Genomic DNA, 16,822 nt, shown 5'->3' on the forward strand with positions numbered 1-16,822 from the left:
AACACTTAGTCGGGCATCTCGTCTCCTTACTCCCAAGTCTTCCCACCCCAAAGTTTGGAACATCTTGTTAACGCTACTTTTTTTGTCGGGAATCACCCAGAACAAATAGAGCTGCTTTTCCTTGGATTTTTCCATTCCTCGAATCAAGTAATTTGTGAGGGTCCCATACACTGGAACCATACTCTACTTGGGGACTTACCAGAGACTTATATGCCCTCTCCTTTACATCCTTACTACAACCCCTAAATACCAGCATAACCATGAGAAGAGATCTGTAACCTTAACTTACAATTCCATTTTTGTGATTACCCCAATTAAGATCTTTCCTTATGTTAACACCTAGAAACTTACAGTGATCCCCATAAGGAACTTTCGCCCTATCAACGCAGTAATTAACACTAAGAGAACTTTTCCTATTTGTGAAACTCACAACCTGATTTTTCACCCCATTTATCATCACACTATTGACTGCTGTCCATCTTACAATATTGTCGAAGTCTTTCGCAGTACCGTACCTCACAACCTTGTAACTCGTTTATTCCAGTACCGTAACTCACAATGTTGTAACTTATTTATTACTCTATACAGTATAACATCAGCCGCAAAAGGCCTAATGTCTGACTCCAGTCCTTTACTCAAAATACTTATATATAAGAAAGGACCAATAACACTGCCTTGAGGAATCCCTTTCTTAATGACTACAGGATCAGATAATGCTTCACCTAATGTACTCTAATTCTCCGAGTTCCATTTTCTAAAAATATAGCCACCCACCCTAAGTCACTCTTTCGTCTAGTCTAGTCCAGTGGCACTCATTTTTGCCAGCAGGCAATGATATGATGATAAACAGGGTTAAAAGTCAGGTTGTGAGTTTCACAAATAGGTAAAGTCCTCTCGGTTTTAATTACTGCGTTGATGGGGTAAAAGTTCCTTATGAGGATCACTGTAAGTACCTAGATGTTAATATAAGGAAAGATCTTAATTGGGGTAATCGCATAAATGGGACTGTAAACAAAGGGTACAGATCTCTGCATATGGTTATAAGGGTGTTTAGGAGTTGTAATAAGGATGTAAAGGAGAGGGCATATAAGTCTCTAGTAAGTCCTCAAATAGAGTATGGTTCCAGAGTATGGGACTCTCACCAGGATTACTTGATTCACGAACTGGAAAAAATCCTAAGAAAAGCAGCTCGATTTGTTCTGGGCGATTTCCGACAAAAGAGTAGTATTACAAAAATGTTGCAAAGTTTGCGCTGGGAAGACCTGGGAGAAAGAAGACGAGCTGATCGACTAAGTGGTATGTTCCGATCTATGGAGATACGGCGTGGAATGACATTAGTAGACGAATGTCTGAGTGGTGTTTTTAGTAGTAGGAAAAATCACAATATGAAGATAAAGTTGGAATTCAAGAGAACGAATTGGGGAAAACATTCGTTTATAGGAAAGAGAGTTAAGGATTGGAATAACTTACCAAGAGAGATGTTCAATAAATTTCCATTTTCTTTGAAATCAAAGAAAAGGCTAGGAAAACAACAGATTGGGAATCTTTCACTTGGGTGACTGCCCTAAATGCAGATCAGGATCAGGATTGATTGATTGATTGATTGATTGATTGATTGATTGATTGATTGATTGATTGATTGATTGATTGATTGATTGATTGATTGATTGATTGATTGATTGATTGATTGATTGATTGATTGATTGATTGATTGATTGATTGATTGATTGATTGATTGACCCACCCTACCAAACGCCTTAGATAGCTCAATGGCTACACAGTCCATTTCACCTTCTGAATCTAAAATATCTGCTATATCTTGCTAGAATCCTACAAACTGAGCTTCAATGAAATACATTTTCCTAAACCCGAACTGCCTTCTACCGAACCAGTTATTACTTTCGCAAACATTTCTAATATAACGTAATCAGAAAGAATGCTTTCCCAAAGCTTACATGCAACACAAGCTGACTGGTCTGTAATTTTAGGCTCTATGTTTATCACCCTTTCCTTTATACACAGGTGCTAATATAGCAACTCTTCATTCACTTTGTATAGCTCCTACATGCAAACAGTAAACAAATAAGTACTTCAGATATCGTACTATACCTCAACCCTCAACCCCAAGAATCTTATCAATTCCAGCAGCTTTTCTAGTAAGTAAACTCGTGTTCTCATCCGGAGGTGGTGCAACTTTTTTCAGGCACACCCCCGATGGAGGTGAGCTGCATATACCATTTCAACCACATACCAGCCCTCCTGACATTCTTACATTTCTGGCAGTACCGGGAATCGAACCCGGGCCTCCGAGGACGGCAGCTAATAACACTAACCGTTACGCTATGAAGGCGGACAGCTTTTCTAGTATTCAGCTTCTGTATCTTACTGTAAAAGTATTTGCTATCGTAGATAAATTTCAACAATTCTTTAGTATTAGTTACCTCCTCTATCTAGATATCTAGATATTGTAACCAACAATCTTTACATAACGCTGACTGAATATTTCTGCCTTCTGTAGATTACCACATACACACTCCCCTTGTTCATTAATGATTCCTGGAATGTTCTTCTTGGAACCTGTTTCTGTCTTAAAGTACCGATACATTAAAATTTGTATGGCTGCCAATCATGCTTGCCATTATGTTATCCGTAGCTGACTTCCTCTCTGGATTCAATTTCATAGTAAGTTCCTTCAATTTCTACTTCCACAACCATTAATAACAATTTCTTTTCCAACCTGCACCTCCTTCTGTCACTTTTTTTTTCTAGGGGCTTTACGTCGCACCGACACAGATAGGTCTTATGGCGACGATGGGATAGGAAAGACCTAGGAGTTGGAATGAAGCGGTCGTGGCCTTAATTAAGGTACAGCCGGGTTGAGTAGCTTAGATGGTACATGGCTAGTTTTCTGAGCCCAGATTGGCGGATTCGATCTCGGCTCAATTCATAAGTAATGAAGGTGCTCAAATACCTCAGCCTCGTATCAATAGATTTACCTGTACGTAAAAGAACTTCTGTATGAAAAATTATCGGCATCTCAGCGTTCCCTAAAATCGTAAAAGTGGGTATCAGGACGCAAAACAAAAGATAATAATGCTATTGGCTTTACGTTCCACCAACTACTTGTACGATTTTCGGAGACGCCCAGGTGCCGGAATTCAGTCCTACAGGAGTTGTTTTACGTGCCAGTAAATCTAATGACACGAGGCTGACGTACTTGAGCATCTTCAAATACCACCGGACTGAGTCAGAATCGAACTTGCCAAGTTAGGGTCAGAAGGCCAGCGCCTCAACCATCTCAGCCACTCAGTCCGGCGCAAAAACAAAAGAAATAATAATTCTTTGAAGGCAGACCCTCCATTGAGTGTGGGCAATGTCTGCCGTATACAGAAAAATACGCATTTGTGTGGTGGAGAATAATAGTGTATTGTGTGTGCTCTTTGAGTTGCAGGAATGTTGCAAACAATACGAACACCCAGTTCCCAAGCCAAACAGTTTAAGTATAATATCCCTCGGGGCAGTCGGGAATGGAACCCGGGGACTAAAGGCTAAAACGCTGGTCACTCAGACATGGAGCCGAACAGTGGAAGACAAAACAACTCTTATTACAAACTTTGGTTTTCTACGTGTAGTGATGAGTGTGAACAGAAATCTTGCCACGACATGTGTCATGAAGTGTTGTGAAGAATGTGCATGATCTCCGTACAGTTTATGAAGGCTTCTGGAGGTGTGGAAGCCCGTAATCTCGGTACTAAGTGAAATAGAGTGGTTAGCTCTATGCCCGGCCACCTTTGTCCCCAGGAAATAACCACTTACTCATTTTTGGTGTGGGCTGAGTTAACCCTAGGGTCATAAGCCATTGCAGAAGGGGAAGTATCGTTTCAAAATGTCCCGACTTCCTGACGGAGGATCGAGCACCCTCATTCCCAATGAGCCAAGCACACCATTTAGTCAGTTATAATTCCCTTAAAAATTAATTTGATCCTGTACATAGGCTTTTAAACATATCAGTTAAAGCATAATATTCATGTCTTCATTTTTAAATAGCTTGCATTTCGATTAATTCATCATTTTTATGGCGACGATAGGATAGGAAAGGCCTAGGAGTTGGAAGAAGCAGCCGTGGCCTTAATTAAGGTACAGCCCCAGCATTTGCCTGGTGCGAAAATGGTAAACTACGGAAAACCATCTTCAGGGCTGCCGACAGTGGAGTTCTAACCCACTACCTCCTGAATGCCAGCTCACAGCAACACGCCCTTAACCGCACGACCAACTTGCTCCGTAACATAATTATCAAACAGATAGACTTACAGAAATATTTAATTTTAAACAGCTTGATATAAAAAGTCTATCAACCTGGTTAGATGTAAGAGAAGGCTATGTAGCCTTGATCTTCCCAGGATAAATAAATTATCAGTGCATTAATCAACAAATCACTCAAATCTTTACTGCATCGCCCACGCAGCCCCTATTGATAGTATGTAATATGCAAAATTGCCGGTCCCGCGGTGTAGGGGTAGCGTGCCTGCCTCTTACCCGGAGGCCCCGGGTTCGATCCCCGGCTGGTTCGAGGTGCACCCAGCCTACGTGATTACAACAGAGGAGCTATTGACGGTGAGATAGCGGCTCCGGTCTAGAAAGCCAAGAATAACGGCCGAGAGAATCCGTCGTGCTGACCATACGACACCTCGTAATAGGTAGGCCTTTGGGCTGAGCAGCGGTCGCTTGGTAGGTCAAGGCCCTTCGAGGCTGTGGCGCCATGGGATTTGGGGTTTTAATATGCAAAATTGGGAAGGATGTTTGAAACATTACTAAATGTTATGACGTATGAAATGCCCATTAGATACTTTTTAGTTCTGTTCATATACGTCAAATAAAATTATAACACACCATTTCTATCGCTAAATAGTTATGGAGAGCGCTACACACTGCTGAGAGAAGAAAATACTGACATTTCAATCGTTCCACCACGATGTTATATAATGATATGCAGACGTTATCTTTACGACAATATTCTATTTCGTAAAACTTTATCAACACGAACAACCAAATAACTCTTATTTCAAACTCAAAATGATTACATACATGACAAATAGAGAAAATATGAAGATCCATTTGGAGAGAACCGATCTAGAGCCGCGTGGTTTTCGTCAAGGAAGACGCTTTCGTTGCGAATTGGGTTCATTGTCTCACACACAGAACACTTTTGGCTAACAAGAAATACCTCTGAACAGTAGATTTGTTCTACAAACGTCGTAACATTTATTGAGATAGGACCGACGTACGTATTTGCATGTACTTTGAGATGAGATAGACATTGAGCATTGCTTCACTGGCTACGAGTACTATCAAGGCAGTTTGAGTTCCTTCACATAGTGTTTCTATTTTTAAATGAACACCGTTGTGATTCATCACTTCAGTTTACTTATTTCTCAAAACTAAAAGAATTATTTCCCTTATCTTAGAGAGATTTTTTTCGTCAGTATACTTACTATCTGGATATAGATACTAATTGAGTAAATTACGGACATTCCTAAACAGAAATGACTTCATAAAATGAAAACTGGATTCTCAATTGTTGAAGGGTAATTAAGATCACATTAAAATTATACAATAAAAAGGCGAAGGAAGTTCAAGACATACAACGCTAGGTTTAAAATCCAATTATGCTTTCACCTTCATGAGGTAAAACTTCCATTACCAAATGAAACAAATCTTAATCATAAACTCGGAGCCTCCTTGGCTGACTTTTTTTGCTAAATTTAATTTCCTAGTAAGTTCCTTCAATTACTCATTACTTCCACAACCATTTCTAACTATTTCTTTCCAACCTGCACCACCTGCTGTTTCTTTACGTATCTGTTATGATATAGCGGACCTTTAATATTTCCTACCATCTTTCAAGTTACATTCCTATTTTCACATTCCTCAACAATTGTTTTAAACCCACCGCACAGTCCGTTTACATTTTTATTATTTTCCACCGATCATAATTCTTTCTTTCTTTCTTTCTTTCTTTCTTTCTTAATCTGCTTACCCTCCAGGGTTGGTTTTTCCCTCGGACTCAGCGAGGGATCCCACCTCTACCGCCTCAAGGGCAGTGTCCTGGAGCGTGAACCATTGCGTCGGGGGATACAACTGGGGAGAATGACCAGTACCTCGCCCAGGTGGCCTCAACTGCTATGCTGAACAGGGGCCTTGGTGTGGGATGGGAAGATTGGAAGGGTTAGACAAGGAAGAGGGAAGGAAGCGGCCGTGGCCTTAAGTTAGGTAACATCGCGGCATTTGCCTGGAGGAGAAGTGGGAAACCACGGAAAACCACTTCCGGGATGGCTGAGGTGGGAATCGAACCCACCTCTACTCAGTTGACCTCCCGAGGCTGAGTGGACCCCGTTCCAGCCCTCGTACCACTTTTCAAATTTCGTGGCAGAGCCGGGAATCGAACCCGAGCCTCCGGGGGTGGCAGCTAATCACACTAACCAGTACACCACAGAGGTGCACACCGATCATAATTACTTTTTAAAAATTTCCTCATGCCTGTCTTATAAGCCATATGGTATTGCCTCCTAGTAGTCCTACTTTTACAACATTCCCTTCCATCACATTTATTGTTACCTACAACAAAAACAGCTTCACGATCAGTTATACCATATATTGCTTCACTTTCTCTATAGAGCTCATCTGATTTTATCAGCACCACGTCTGGTGTTTTTTCCTTTAGTTGGTTCCGTCACTTTCTGATTCAGCTGTTCTTCCCATACTAACTTATTCGCCATTTGTTGGTCATGCTGTCTGTCGTTCGCATTCCCTTCCCAGTTAACATTTGGTAAATTAAGATCACCCATTAAAAAAACGTTCTTTTTTTGTGTCGTTCCCTGCATAGCTGATTATAATCACATCATTATCTTATCAAATCTTATCTTATCCCTGTCTGTAATTGTAAATAATTGCGCATCAGCGTCAACGCCAGCCTTGCCATGTCTGTACATCCCAAAACATCAAGTTGCCTATTATCTTTAGAGATCTTACACCTATAATTTCATGTTTCTCATCCTTAACTTCTTCGTAGATTGGAAATTCTTCTTTCACCAGTATGAATTACACTCAAACCCCCCCCCCCCCTCTCCAACCGTTTCTAACCTGTCTCTACAATAAACATTACAGTTCCGTGAGAAAATTTTCGCATCCATAACATCACTTCTCAGCCATTCAATTCCTACTACAATTTGTGGTAAGTTTATATGTGAAGATTGTTTCCAAAAGGTACCAAATCTAAAAAAATTAAAAACTGGTGATTACAGAAAACAAACATTGGTAGAAAGCTGCATAATACGAAAGAAAAATGAATCGTCAAAACTACCCAAATTCGTGTCAAACGGTTTGTTAAAAATCACGTTTGTTTGATACCGATAAGTACCAAATCCCACGGGGTGAATTGGCCAAAATATAACTTATCCATGTAGCCAATGAGGAGCCATTTACGGGGCAACAAAACACTGTTTAATTTGCATTGGTGTTCTATAATATTATTTAAGATTATTTTAACTAATGTGTGTCTTCACTGTAAATAACTTAATTTTGATCACTGTATATTAAATACATTGTGTCCTTGTCCTGCAGTGAAATTTATGACTTTCAGAGGGAAGTATTTAGAGTTCCAGTGCCAAAATATACCAAATCCGCCCTCTTTTCTTGAATATTTCCGAAACTGCAAAAGTTTTAACATAAATACTTTTTTATAATAAAGCATTTATTCTGTCCGAACATAATAATATAATAATGGCGTATGGCCTCCGGAGAGGCCTGGTGCAGGTCTTTTTCTAGTAGACGGCCTATTAGGCGACCTGCATGTCTGTGAAGATGAGGGTCCTACCTAGGATGATTTCTAATGTTGAATACGCCACGCACACCCAGTCCCCGGGCCATTGGAATTAACCAATTAAGGTTAAAATCCCCAACCCGGCCGGGAATCGAACCCGGGACCCTCTGAACCAAAGGCCAGTACGCTGACCATTCAGCCAACAAGTCGGACTCCGAACATAATAAAAGTGTTCAAATACATTTTCAGTTGAAATGTTACACTTTGAACGTTTTTCTTCTTTCCTGTAAAATTGTACTTTTTTTGGATTTGCTACCTTTGGAAATAAGCTTCTCACATGTCTATTACATTACTTAATTCCGTTCCTTTCTTTACAATACTACAGTTTAACAATTTTATGTCTTCCTTACTTGACTTCCAGCTCCCTGTAATCTTATCACCGCTCCTTAGTCCATTCCGTTTCTCTAATGTGCCTTTCTATAACTCTTCTAAACAAACCCCGTAATTTACACGGACCATTCCGGTTGAAGTTCGAGCCATCTGAGTGCAGATTCCTATCTCCTACTCACCCACTACAAATCCCACTCCCAGTTTTCCCCACATACTCATTCCATTGTCTCATTTAAATCGCCAGTCACCCGTCAATCAGTATCCCTTCTACGCCCTATCTCTGCTTCCTTAAACTTCTTCCATGGTGCCGTAACCAGATCCCACAACTCCCCAGCTATGTTAGTACCTATTCCTGTTTGCCTTACGTTGTTGATACCAGCGACCACCTAGTCCTTGCCTTCCTCCTTTCCTTCTATTTTCCTCAACATCTGTCTTTACCCATTTCCTGGATAACACTCTACCCCGGTTCGCTTTTCTCAACACACTTTCCTCACATGCCTAACTATTAAGTCACCCAGACCACAAACTCATCCCCACGCTTCTCATTAGATACCCTCCGCTCCTGGTCTACTTGATGCCTACAGAACTTACCTCATCCTCCCTTCTCTCCCTCTCGCTACCGTGTTCCACCTCCCTCTTCCTACCCTCTACTCTGCGTTTCCGTTTCCAACTGGCCCCTTTCCTCTTGCCTCTCACCTCCTGTGTAACACTCCCTTTATCTTCATCTTCCTGCTCATCTAGTTGCAGTGACTTATACGGATTCCTCACCGTATCGAGCTCCTTCACAGAGACGTTCTAGTTCGAACTGATGCATGCAACGCTTTCCCGTATTGTTGAAATTGTTGTGCATTATTGTGAAACAAAGTGGATAATACGGCATGGCCCACATTATTTCCTCCACAAATTCCTCAATTCCCCTTGGCGCTACACACAGCTCAAATACTTCATCTTCTCCATTTAGCTTCCTCTTTTTTCTTTTTTACTTGATGGTATCTAAATTATAGGCAAACTAATGATTTACTGATCCATGCAATTGTCTGTTTCAGAACTCTGTCGTCGATACAGTCGTAAAGGATGCTGACCTAGCTGAGGACCCTACCAAAGATCAGCAAGAAGTCGTGTCACACCTCAGACAACTGTACAAGAAGAACGACGCATCAGACTAACAGCAGAATGTCTTTCAGAAATAAGTTAAGACTCAGGGTTTCACCCCTTTATAGTGGAAACAAAGACAATTCTAGACTGATATTTAAATAATGAGTGCAAAAATGTAATTTTATTTATATTTATAATCTTGTAGCAAAATTTGACAAAAAAATCTTGTAGTTTGTCAAATGAATTCCTTATTTTGGGAGTGAACAACAGCACAGCTTAATGTATTCCCCCTAACTAGAAAACTCTTGTTAGTCTGTATTGTCCGATAGTCATATAGAATGATAGCTTCAGCGCTACTTACAACAGACGTAGGGCCTATCTTAACTTATATTAACTGTTCAATCACTACTGATCTGCATTTAGGGTAGTCGCCCAGGTGGCAGGTTCCCTATCTGTTGTTTTCCTAGCCTTTTCTTAAATGATCGCAAAGAAATTGGAAGATCATTGAACATTTCCCTTGGTAAGTTATTCCAATCCCTAACTCCCCTTCCTATAAATGAATATTTGCCCCAATTTGTCCTCTTGAATTCCAACTTTATCTTCATATTGTGATCTTTCCTACTTTTAAAGACACCACTCAAACTTATTCGTCTACTGATGTCCTCCCACGCCATCACTCCACTGACAGCTCGGAACATACCACTTAATCGAGCAGCTCGTCTCCTTTCCCCCAAGTCTTCCCAGCCCAAACTTTGCAACATTTTTGTAACGCTACTCTTTTGTCAGAAATAACCCAGAACAAATCGAGCTGCTTTTCTTTGGATGTTTTCCAGTTCTTGAATCAAGTAATCCTGGTGAGGGTCCCATACACTGGAACCATACTCTAGTTGGGGTCCTACCAGAGACTTATATGCTCTCTCCTTTACATCCATACTACAACCCCTAAATACCCTCATAACCATGTGCAGAGATCTGTACACTTTATTAATTATCATATTTATGTGATTACCGCAATGAAGGTCTTTTCTTATATTAACACCCAAAAGTAACTTTCATGGGATAGGAAAGGGCTAGAAGTGGGAAGGAAGCGGCCGTGCCCTTAATTAACGTACAGCCCCAGCATTTGCCTAGAGTGAAAATGGGAAACCACGTAAAACATCTTCAGGGCTGCCGACAGTGGGATTCGAACCCACTATCTCCCGGATGCAAGCACACAGCTGCGCGCCTCTAACCACACGGCCAACTCACCCGGTGACAGAAGGTCTTACCTACAGTAAAGTAGATTAAATAAATCATCGAGAAGCAGAATGAAGATCATTTGATATGTGAGTATAGTCAAAATTCTATTCAACTTGCCCACTCCCACTTTGAAGTATGCGGAAATGAACAAATGTGTAGGCCTACACCTTTGCAGTTCGTAAATGAAAAGATCAGATTTTAACAAAAAAAAGGCGAAAACGAACAGATTAAATGTTGCAAAACATAAATTTATCAGTATCAGCACGTTTCAAGAGATTATTGTAAAATTGTCATTAAAATGATTATGAGAGTTGAATTATTAAACAAAACGCCTTATTAACTTTTAAGTTTCACGTCAGCAGTAAAAGTAAAATTCCCATGAAATGATTGAACTGACAGTATGTACACAGGTGACTATCACAAATTGCATCTTCCGTCATTTCATGACATGCAGAAATCACATCAAAGTTAACACGAATATATAAACAGGGTGAAGAAAAATTCGGAGAACAAGCCCGCCGGCATATCAGTCTACATCGAACACGAAGTATGTTGGTATAAACGAAAATGTCGTATGTTGCCTAATTTTAGAGTTATAGAGATCAGAATTAGAGCACATGGCATAATATTTTAAATCTGAACACTATGATATGACTGCTGCCGAGCCAGATGGCCTCCAGATACTGGAATGTCAATGATCAGCGTAACGACATCCTAGACGGCTTTCATGACCGGTTACGCTGCCTCTCATATGAGACAGCTCCTCGGTTGGTCTCAGAGGCTAAGTGAACCCCGTTCCAGTCCTCAGTCCAGAATTAATATACCTGAAATGGCCGAGAATTAAACCCGGAGACTCTAGGTAGCAAACATACACTCTACATCTACGTCACGGGGCAGTTCCTCACTAATATCACATACTATAAGAATAACAATGATGTAGATATTTCTAACACGATAGTGAAGTTCAACAAAACCACAGACATGGTGAACTCAATAACGAAACCATCCTTCTTGCAGAGAGACACGAGACTACGAGTCTGCAAAACACTAGCTAGACCAAACCTCACATATGGATATGGAAATCAGGAGACAAGATGAAACCAGGATCATTGCTGCCGAGATGAAATGTGTGAGATGCGCAGCAGGATACACACGATGGGACCACAAAATGAACGGAGATATGATAAAAGAACTAAAGACACTACTGCAAATTGCTTTACGTCGCATCGACATAGATAGGTCTTAGGGTGACGATGAGACAGGAAAGGGCCAAAAGTTGGAAGGAAGCGACCTGATGTGAAAATAGGAAACCACGGAAAACCATCTTCAGGGCTGCTAACAGTGGGGTTCGAACCCATTATCTTCCCGAATGCTGGATACTGGCCGCACTTAAACGACTCCAGCTATCGAGCTTGGTGAACTAAAGACAGAACCTCTATTAAATTACAATGGAACCGATAGGAGGAACTGGAAGGCCCACGTCAAGAAAATGCCTCAAGATCGAGTCCCAAACCAGATCTAGGGAGACACGATCTACTGGACGTCCAGCTAACAGATGATTGAGATCGAAAGAGGCCACCTTGCCTCATACTTGATTGGCAGATGATGATGGCAATGATTTAAAAAAAAGCGTTTTGAAGCAAAATCAATGTCATCACACATTCACAATAGAGAAATTCTCTCCAGGATAAGCTTAAATTGATCATGTAATGACGAAATATTCTGGAAACATGCACACTACACTTCAGTGTTAACGAATACAGCATCGCACAATATTCTCTTGCACATGACAGAGAATAGCACCATCATCTTCTTCTTCTCCCAATTACCTGGGATAGGTACTTTGTATCCAGTTTTACGACTGGATGGGTCATCAGTCCATAGACTGGTTTGATGCAGCCTCTCATGGAACCCTATCCTGTGCTAACCTTTTCATTTCCACCTAACTACTGTATCCTATAGCTACTCTTATCTGTTTGGCATATTCATGCCTTGATCTACACATACCATGCTTTTCATCAACACTACTTTCAAAAAATAATCGAACTCCTGCGTGTGTTACGATATCTTATACATACATATAGATCATTATAGACTGTTCTGCCTTTCAGCGTTCAGTCTGCAAGCCACTGTGAATTTACTAATCGCCGCCACAATCCTTGTAACTAGTTCTGTGGTCTCGTTGAGTTCTAAACCTCTTATCTTTAAATCATCAGAAACCGAGTCTAGCCATCGTCGTCTTGGTGTCCCTCTACTCCTCTCACCCTCCATAACAGAGTCCATTATCCTCCTAGGTAACTTATCCTCCTCCATTCGCCTCACATGATCCCACCACTGAAGCCGATTCATGCGTACAGCTTCATCCATCGAGTTCATTCCTAACTTAGCCTTTACCTCCTCATTCCGAGTACCATCCTGCCATTGTTCCTACCTGTATGCACCCGCGACCTTTTGGTCAAATTTAGCCAAATAGTTCTCTTCTCACCATTTCAATTCAATATCTCTTTATTCGTGATTAGATTTACTCATTTCACCTTCAGCTTTCTTCTGTAATGCCGAATTTCAAAAGTTTCTCTTCTCTTCCTTTCTGGGTCATTTCTTGTCCATGTTTCACTTCCGTGCAAGGCCACGTTCGAGAAGAATAGCTTCAAAAACATCTGTCTTAATTCCTACATCAATGTTCGAAGTCTTCTCTTAAGAAAGGCCTTCCTTGCTTGAGCTAGTCTGCACTGTATATCCTCCTTCCTTTTGCTATCGTTATTCTACTACCCAAGTTACAATATTCATCAGATTCGTTTAAGACTTCATTTCCTAACAGAATAATATTTCCTACATCACTTGACTTCGTTCGACTGAAATCCATTACTTTAGTTTTAAATTTATTTTCATCCTGTACTCCTTTTCCGAGACTGTATCCATACCATTCAGCAATTTCTCCTGATTTTCTGCAGACTCAGATTAAACAACAACACAATCGGCAAATCTCAGAGTTTTGATTTTCTCTCGTTGGGTTGCAATCCCCTTTCCAAATTCCATTTTAATTTACAATTTACAGCCTTGCCTCACTCCTTTATGGATTGCTTTTTCCTTTTCATAGTGCTCAAATGTTATCACTGCAGACTGATGATTGTTTGTTGTTTAAAGGTGCCTAACAGCTAGGTCATCCGACCCTAATTGTACGAGGTGAACAATATGAAAATTAAAATGAAAATTAAATGTATCCACTGACTAGAGTCTAAAAAAATGACAATGAGAAGATCGTAGAAAAAAGCAATTAGTGGATCCTATTCACAATTCCTTATGTACTGGGACGATACTTATGTAGAGGGGTCCAAAATCCATGTCATCGGCCCCTCATAATGGTACTAATCACTAGTAAAGCAGAACCATAGTGTCCCCCCTACAGTGGTACTAATCACAGGTAACGTAGGCTCATGGTATTACTCGCATGGTGATATTAATCACAGATAATGTAGACCTATGGTATGTCACACACAATGGCACCACTCACAGGTAACACAAACCTATGGTATTTCGCACATTAGGGTACTACTCGCAAGCAACGCAGAACCATGCTGTTCCTCACATAGTGGGACTACACGGGCGCCGGTATTCCCGTGGAGTTCCTCACTTAGTGGAACTAATCACAGGCCACGTATACTCACGGTGTTGCTCACATAGTGCTTCTAATCATAGGTAATGTAGACCCACGGTGTATCACACATTATGGTAACGCCCACAGACAACACGAACCCATGGTGTTCTTCATATAATGGTATTACTCTCAGGCAACGCAGACGCGTGGTTTCCATCACAGTGGCACCCCTCACGGGCTCCAGTCAAACCCGTGGTTTTTCTCACAAAATTGTGCCAACGGCAGGCAACGTATACCTATGGTGTTCCTTATAGAGTGGTACTACTAACGCAGACCCATTCTGAACACGGTGGAACCGACACTATGTTACTTATCACAAACAACGCCCAGACCCGTAGTGTTTCTCAGTAATGGTACTGATTCTATGTAACGTAGACGCAATGTGTTACTAGTCACAAATAACGTCGACCCATGCTGTTCCACACGTAATGGTACTAATAACAAGTAACCACATGGTTCTAATATCATCCCTTGGTCGCCCCATTTAGTCGCCTCTTACGATAGGCAGGGGATACCGTTGGTGTATTCTTCGTCTGTCTCCCCCACCCACAGGGGGTTGAGTGCGTGGTCCGCGAGAGCTATTTTATTTCGCTCAAGTCCGCCTGCAAAGCCAGTTATGGCTTCCCTATCCGTCACCTGGAACGCGCCACGTGGGAGTATCACCTCTCCTCCTGCTACGCCAGCGTAGTAGGTTCGTGGTCACTGCAGACTGAGTTTTGTACAGAATGTAGATAATCCTTTTTTCTCGGTATTTCATCTACGAATGCCATGTATGGGATCTTGTCTTTCTTAATCCGATCCTCGAAGATCAGACGTAAAATCAGGATTGCTTCACGTGTTCGTACATTTCTTCTGAAGCCAGACTGATCTTCTCACAACTCAGTTTAAACTTATCTTTCATTATTTTGTAAATAATACATGTTGGTTTATTATAGTCACGTCCTAGTGCGTGAACCGTGGGCAACGGCTGAGTGGCCTAGTAAGTGGACCTGAGAGTCGGGATACCAGAACCTATGAAGTAGGAGTGGGCATCATGGACATATTCTAAGTCGTGGTCCTTCTTGTGCTCAAGCGGCTAGGACTATACAATCCACCGATGGACCCTAACCCACTAGAGGAGAGACCTCACTAGGAACATGTGTAAGTTAGCGTAGCATCCTGCTTCACAGTATTTACCGAGCTCAGAACATTTTAAGCAAGCCTCGGACCTATGGAAATAACCGAGTCTCACTTCCATTTGACAGGTGGGGGATCTCCTTGGAAACAATCTGGCGAAAGGAATGGAATCCGATCGGGAGCTATCAATATTAATGGGGCTAATGGAATAAAAAATAGAACTGACTCAGGATGCGTCTGGATGTGTTAGAAGTTAATGATTTTCGGGTAATGGGACGTAACGAGGAAGAGAGAGGAGATTATTAATTATTCTTAACTAATATTAAAAAGAGGATCTGCCTGGCCGAGGCGGTAAAGGCGTGCTCGGTTGATCCGGGAGGACGTGGATTCGATTCCCAGTCAGGAAGTTGAAAATTTTAAGAAACATGATTTTCACTTTCGGAGGAGCATATGGCCCTTAGGTTCACTCGGCCTATAGTAGCAGGTTAATTCCTAGGGGCAAAAGTTGCCGGGCGTAGAGCTAACCACTCTACCTCATCAAGTGCCGAGGTTACGGATAGTGGAAGCCTTTACCTTCCACCCCTCCCACAGCCTTCATGGCCTGTACGGAGATGACTTTGCTTTAGTATTAAAATGGAAATGGCAGAGTATGGGATAGGACAGTTCATCAGGGATACTGTTGCACGCAACATAGTTTCTGTTAGGCACGCAAATCTGCGAATGATGTGGGTATATTTAACGGTTGGAGGAACTAGAACGAGAATTGTCTCAGTGTATTCACCATGTGAGGGTTCAGATGAGAATGAAGTTGAGAAGTTTTATGAAGCATTGGGTGACATCGTAGTCAGGGTCAACAAGAATGATAGGATAGTGCTAACGGGCGATTTCAATGCGAGAATTGGAAATAGAAATGAAGGGTATGATAAGGTGATGGATAAATATGTGTAAGATATGGAAGCTAATAGGAATGGAAAGAGTTTGCTGGACTCCTGTGCTAATATGGGATTCGCAGTTACGAATACATTCTTCACGCATTAGGCTATTCACCGCTACACATGGGAGGGTAGGGGGGCACCAGATCATTAATAGACTATATCATAACCGTTTTTGAAATCAAGAAATCTGTTAGGAATGTGTGGGTATTCCATGGATTTCTTGATAATACAGACCACTATCTGATCTGTAGTGAACTAAGTATCTCTAGGCCAAGAATAGAGAAAGTAAAATCTGTCTGCAGAAGAATAAGAGTAGAAAACTCCTGGATGAAAAAATTAGAAGTACATGGATATGATTAGTTAAAAGTTCCAAACAGGTTCAGGATATAGGAGGAGAATGGATGACATACAGGAATGCTGTAGTAGAAACAGCAAGGGAATGCCTAGGAACAACTGACTGTACCAGTAAAGATGAGAAAAAACAAACATCTTCGTGGAATGATGAAGTGAGGACTACCTGTATATGTAAAAGGAAGGCACATTAGAAATGGCTCCAAAGGAGGATTGATTCAG

General features: G+C 41.2%; 1 protein-coding gene across 1 annotated transcript in view; it reads left to right on the top strand.

Moving 5' to 3' along the window:
* Positions 1–9,569, top strand: part of LOC136870294 (uncharacterized) — a 124,960-nt gene extending 115,391 nt beyond the window's left edge. The window contains exon 6 of the mRNA XM_068227129.1: positions 9,256–9,569. Coding sequence (XP_068083230.1) covers positions 9,256–9,375 — 120 coding nt within the window. The 3' untranslated portion in view covers positions 9,376–9,569. The remainder of the gene's footprint in view (positions 1–9,255) is intronic.
* Positions 9,570–16,822: the final 7,253 nt, after the last annotated feature.

The sequence above is a fragment of the Anabrus simplex genome, chromosome 1 (genome assembly GCF_040414725.1).
Source record: "Anabrus simplex isolate iqAnaSimp1 chromosome 1, ASM4041472v1, whole genome shotgun sequence".
Classification (NCBI taxonomy): domain Eukaryota; kingdom Metazoa; phylum Arthropoda; class Insecta; order Orthoptera; family Tettigoniidae; genus Anabrus; species Anabrus simplex.